The sequence below is a fragment of the Epinephelus moara genome, chromosome 21, assembly GCF_006386435.1.
Source record: "Epinephelus moara isolate mb chromosome 21, YSFRI_EMoa_1.0, whole genome shotgun sequence".
Classification (NCBI taxonomy): Eukaryota; Metazoa; Chordata; class Actinopteri; order Perciformes; family Serranidae; genus Epinephelus; species Epinephelus moara.
The window spans coordinates 22,156,546-22,162,738 of NC_065526.1; the positions used below are offsets into that span (position 1 = coordinate 22,156,546).

The window sequence follows — 6,193 nt, forward strand, 5'->3', positions numbered from 1 at the left end:
ACCTGCTGTCTCTGGGTAGGTTGATGTCATACATTAAAACATGACACACTAGTAGACCAAGCCACATCAAACCACATATGCAGTAGAGCAGGGGTTTTCAATGTTTTTCAGGCCAAGGACCCCTTCGCTGAATAAAAGACGGAGCAGGGACCCGCTACTACATACACTGACTTGCACTGGAAATAATTCTCTACATATTTTTTGGTCTTCTCTTGCATTTACCTGTAGCTGCTAAGTCAGCAGCAGCTGTAGCATTGCTAGGTGCATCAGCCTCACACTCACTGGTGGTATCTGAGGTGGCCAGTGTGTCAGAGTCTCTTGCACAAAAAATTACAGACTGATTTGTTGTGGCTCACAGGAATGTCTGTACACTTGGAATAATGATGGCGCTAATTGGCCAATATGTTTCAATAACATGTAACAGCTTGCTAACTATTTCACCTTGCTGTTGTGGTTAGGTGCGGTACAATGCCACGCAGGGGTTTAGTGTTGGCTAGCTCACATGATTGCACAAGGATTCATGGCTAACAGTTAGCCTATCATCAGTGTTCATTCATTCATTCATCTTCTAACCGCTTCATCCTCTTGAGGGTTGCGGGGGGGCTGGAGCCTATCCCAGCTGACATAGGGGGAGAGGCAGGGTACACCCTGGACAGGTCGCCAGACTATCGCAGGGCTGACACATAGAGACAAACAACCATTCACACTCACAGTCACAGACTACGGACAATTTAGAGTTATCAATTAACCTAGTCCCCAATCCGCATGTTTTTGGACTGTGGGAGGAAGCCGGAGTGCCCGGAGAGAACCCACGCTGACACGGGGAGAACATGCAAACTCCGCACAGAAGGGCTCCCACACCCGGGATCGAACCGGGAACCCTCTTGCTGTGAGGCGACAGTGCTAACCACCACACCACCGTGCCGCCCCATCATCAGTGTTGTGTTGTTAAAATATTTTTTGGGGGGGGGGCACCCTGTGGCGAGTGGGTGGAGAGGGTGCCCCATGCACAAAGGCTGTGCCCTTGCTGCAGCGCCCCCGCATGTCCTAAAAACATAATATAATATAGCCCCCAAAAAATAATCTTTGAAATATTTTTTTCAATAGATATCAAATTAAAAATAAATACATTTCAATAAATATAAATTTCGATACCTTTGCTACTTGTATGTTTGATTTTAAGACACATTTTAATTTGGAAAAAGCACTTAAATTAAAACTTAAAATAGATTATCAGACATTAATTCGGCAGCTCCCTTGCGGTAACTCTGAGGACCCCTAAATAGTCACAGACCCCCTGTTGAAGACCAGGGAGGATACAGCATGAATGAAAAGAAAACCTAGTGAAACCTATTACATAACCTGCACACACAACCACAAATAACAATCAGAACTTTACAACAGACAAAAGTAAACATCACAAAGGACTAACCAAACATATCCTTACAAGCAATTCCTAAGGATGCCTTAAGCACAAAATATATCACAAATACCATGTTGGCCAATTTGTCAGCTTTCTAGAAAAGGTAACAGGCTGTTAAGTCTCTCTCAAATCAGTTGGTAGTGTTTTTTTAGCCATTTGTTATTCCATGCTTGGAAAGGAAAGCCTTTTTGTCAGAGACGTTCAAATCTCACATGTATACAATCTCAATAAGCTTTAGGATGGTGTTTCACCTGTGTCCAATTAGCAAAGCTGTATGTAATATGAGGGTGAAGTGCTGCATCTATCAGTATTTTTTTCCGCTTTCATTGTGAAATAGTTTAGAAAACTAACATTGCAGAGGAAGAAAGTGTCTGAATTGGACTGTTTCGACTATAACTTACACTCTCAGCTCTCCCGCATAATCTCCTGATGAATTATATGAGAACAATCTACAGATGGGGACAAAATCTCACCAGCTGCACAGGTCACACGTGTCGGAGCTCTCATTTTGGTTTAATACTGTCTGGAACGATTGTGCTAATTATAACCGCCAGCTGCATTGACTGCTTTTCTGTCTAAATCTTGCTTTTCAGTGGACTTGCTACTTTCAGTAAACAGTTGCATTAATTGATCTTTGTGTTGCCCGTTTCTCCATTAGAGATGGGAAGATTGCTGCCTCAGAGAGAGTTAAGTCTGGACTCACAGGAGAGCAGATTTGGCTTAAGATCAATGAGCCCACGGAGAAGGACAAGGGCAAATACACCATGGACATCTTTGATGGCAAGGACGGTGTGAAGAGAGTCTTTGATCTGTCTGGCAAGGGTAAGTGAAACTTTAAAAGTCAAACAAAGGAGATACTTAAGATTTGTAAAGAAGTCCCATTAACTTTGGCTACTGTTTATGCAATTATTAATAATAATGTTTTGTTTTGTTCTTGGTGCAGCATGGGAAGAGGCATTTGAAGAATTCCAAAGGCTCAAGTAAGCAAACAAACTCATCTGACTCGATCCTTCTGTTGTGTGATTTTGATTTGAAGAGGATGTTTGCACAAATGCTATGTCATCACAAACTTAAAATAGACTCCATGTACTTTGTGAGACCTTTCAGAAGCACTCAAAATACATTTCCTGGAATTGTATAGCTCAGGACAAAAATGTTGGCAATCGCTCTGCCTGTGATACCATTTTAAGATGCTTCTGACAATGTCTGCCTTCCTTCCTTCTGTAGGGCGGCAGCAATCGCAGAGAGAAGTAAGTGGTTACTTATTCTTTTGTTTCTCCCATGAGACGTCACTCTATGACATGATGTAACATTTTCCAGGACCCAGAGGCTATTTTAGTTTTAACACTTATACTTGGGTTCAGTAGAATTGAAGATGCATGAGTGTGTAGGTCATCATAATATCAAGATCTCATTCATTCGTGGAAAATGGTTTTCCAGGAGATTAAATTTTTCTTTAAAGTTAAAGTTAAGTTTAAAACATCGTGATATGTTTTATGAAGGATGGTTCACTCACCAGTTTGAAAGTCAGTGTTAAAGGGACAGTTCACCCCCAAATCAAAAATTCATATTTTTCCTCTTACATGCAGTGCGATTTGTAAATTTAGATTGTTTTGGTGTGAGTTGCGGAGTTGTGGTAGTTGATGAGATGGGTGCACAACAAGGAAGATGGGTAGGTTAGTAAGGAGGAAGTGGGTATACTCCTATATAGTCCAATGGTTTTTTGAGTGATAGAGGGATTAGAGCTTAGATTCTCTGCCCACCATTATCCTTGGGCTCAGACGGGTCGGGCTCCTCATAATAGACCTAGGCTATAAGTAGTTGGGTAAGTAGTGAGTTGTCGACGGTGACAACGTGTGTGTCAGTTTCGTCGAGTGTACCAAGTGCAGCACGATGCTGGTATATGACAGCAAAAAGACAGGGACCTCGACATTTAACAGGCACATGACGAAAGATTGCCATGGAATTAAAGACGAGAATCAGCCTTCAATTTCCACGTTCGTATCCTTAAAAAAAATATCAGGTTTAAACCGGACTCGGCTCATAATTACAGTTAAAGGGACGGGCCGGGACGGGCCGGGACGGGCCGGGCTGGGCTGGGCCGGGCTCGGACAGAATATGCACGGGCTCGGGTGGGGTTGGGCTGGATTTTTTGGGCCTGATCTAAGCTCTAAGATGGCAATACTATTAACAACCAGAAAAAGAGGTGAGTATACCCCGTATGCCTGCGAATACCTTCCACTACATCACTCCGAGTGTTGGAGATATCAGCCATAGAGATGTCTGCCTTCTCTTGAGTATAATGGTACAAGATGGTACTCCACTTGTGGTGCTCAAAGTGCTAAAAAAATACATTTGAAAGACTCAGGAGCAATGTCTCTTTCCAGAAATCATGACCTGGTTACTCAAGATAATCCACAGACCTTGTTGTGAGCAGTTTAAGGTAGGAACTACTTTCTTTCTACCGAACTACACCTGCCAACTGTATCACTGCGCAGACGGAAGTGTGCATCTACTGCTAGCTCAAATAGCATCACTGAGATAGCCAATGGTGTAGCTCAGCCAAGGAGGACACCACTGATAGATGCATCTTGTGCTGTCATGAGCACGAACCTCTTGGCCATGTTTAGATGCACACTTCCTTCTGCATGGTGATACGGTTGGTGGGAGTTTGGTGGAAAGAAAATAGTTCCTAGATGCAATTGCTCACACCAAGGTCTGTGGTCTCTGGAAAGAGGCATTGCCATTGAGTTTTTCAAATGTACTTTTTTTTGGCGATTTGAGCTCCACAAACGGAGTGCCATCTAGCTCCATTACATTAAGGAGGAGGTAGACGTCTCTACAACTGATATCTCCAACACTCAGCAACTCACACCAAAACAATCTAGACTGATAAATAGCACCACAGGTAAAAGGGAAAATATGTATTTTTGATTTTGAGGTGAACTGTCCCTTTATGTTGTCACCAGTCAAATGGTCCACACAGGTTGACTGACTGATGGTTGACCTTTGCGTCTTGGCTGACTCTTGTATTTCTTGTTTAGATCGTGCTCGTGTTGTTGGAGGCTTGCCAGACGTGGTTGCTATCCAAGAGGGCAAGGTAAATAAATTACATACTCTTCATACACTGCATTAAACTCTGTCTCACCTTCCTCTGTCTTTGTCATTGTTTCATTCATTGCGTCTCTTTCCTCTGAACTTTTTCAATCCATATTCTTATGACACACATCAAACCTGTGGAATCCTCTTATTCTCTTTAGTCCCTGAACCTGACTGGCAATGTCTGGGGCGAGCCTACACCTGAGGTGAGCTGGACGAAGAATGACAAGGAGCTGGTATCTGACGAGCGCTACAAACTCAAGTTCGAGCACGGCAAGTTTGCCAGCATCACAATCGCCACCGTCACCACGACTGACTCTGGCAAGTACGCCCTCCACGTCAAGAACAAGTATGGTGCAGAAGCTGGCGAGTTCACCGTCAGTGTCTACAACCCAGAGGATGAGGAGATCAAAGAGGAGAAGAAATGAAGTAGAAAAGATGAATGACTGGGCCATCTCCAAAGCATTTTACCCCGGCACATGCCGGTGCACCGAGCAGTTTGAATAAATGATTAATACAGCTGCTTCCTCCTGAGTCTTTAATGTGCTGGGCTAAAGAGCTTTGGGCATTGCTCGTTGAGGAAGCACTCAATGAATGTGATACAGAGAGGATAATTGTGTGCTTGTAGTTGCTTGACATGTCTTCTGTCCCTTCTGGCCACTTTCAGCAGTAAATGTTATGTTTAACCAGAGCTGCTATAAATCCTTGTTTCAATAATGAAGGCCAGCCAAAGCAAAACAATTTTCTTATACTAATACAGTATTACATTGGAAAACCTTTGACCTCTGACACCAAGTCATGCCTGAGGTTTATACACTGTAACAAAAATAAAGGAAAAATAATATGTGAACTTCCTACCAGCCATTTGCTTTGTGTTGTCAGACACTAAAAATGTCTGTTATATCACATGCTCCACTGATTAAAGCTTGGTGTCTATTATTTATAAGCGGCTATTATGTTTGAATTGTACTGTGTGCATGTACGTTAAGTGCTGTTGTTGTACTGTATGCTAGTGTCAATAGTTACAGCAGTTTGTAGGAGAGGTGGAGCGAGTAAACCCTGATAGCCTGCGGTAGTGTGACGAAACACACGGCAGTTGAAACTGGTTCATTCAAGGTGTCTCATGCAGCGTACAAAGCTGTGTGTAAGTTGCACAGGCATAACTTGAATACTTTTGAAGGTTTTTCAATAGAGCTTGTCTTATGGGCGACTGACACTGTTAGAAATATGTGTTGAAAGTAGGGGGAATGTTGTATTTCAAGTACAATACAAGGAAAATGTAGAGAGAGCTGCCCTGCAGCATTTAGTGTGAGGTAGTGTGTCTGTTTTACAAGGTAAATAATAGTCTGTTTTCTCTTCTCAAAGCACTCCTTCTTGTAATAAAGGTGCTTATGCATTAGAGAGGTTTCCCTTTGACTTTACATAATCTCCCACAAATGGGTCATTCAGTGAGAAAAATGCCTTCATTAAATTTGATTTGCAAAAACCTTTAGAGTCTGGGGGATTGATGATGGCCTGTTAGACAACAGCTAATGGTGGCATCTGATTTCTGCCTGCTTTTATTGCTGGTGCTGTTCATCATGAGTTGTGTGCAGGGTTGTTAAAGAGGAGCCAAGAGTCCCAAGCATTGCACATTAAACTGAGGTTACCTCTCACCCATATATGTGATCC

General features: G+C 42.7%; 1 protein-coding gene across 2 annotated transcripts in view; it reads left to right on the top strand.

Moving 5' to 3' along the window:
• Positions 1–5,371, top strand: part of myom1a (myomesin 1a (skelemin)) — a 31,974-nt gene extending 26,603 nt beyond the window's left edge. For both annotated transcript variants that reach the window (XM_050033312.1, XM_050033311.1), the window contains 5 exons: positions 2,082–2,245; positions 2,367–2,403; positions 2,651–2,673; positions 4,468–4,523; positions 4,684–5,371. In XM_050033312.1, the coding sequence (XP_049889269.1) occupies positions 2,082–2,245; positions 2,367–2,403; positions 2,651–2,673; positions 4,468–4,523; positions 4,684–4,950 (547 nt within the window). In that variant the 3' untranslated portion in view covers positions 4,951–5,371. The remainder of the gene's footprint in view (positions 1–2,081; positions 2,246–2,366; positions 2,404–2,650; positions 2,674–4,467; positions 4,524–4,683) is intronic.
• Positions 5,372–6,193: the final 822 nt, after the last annotated feature.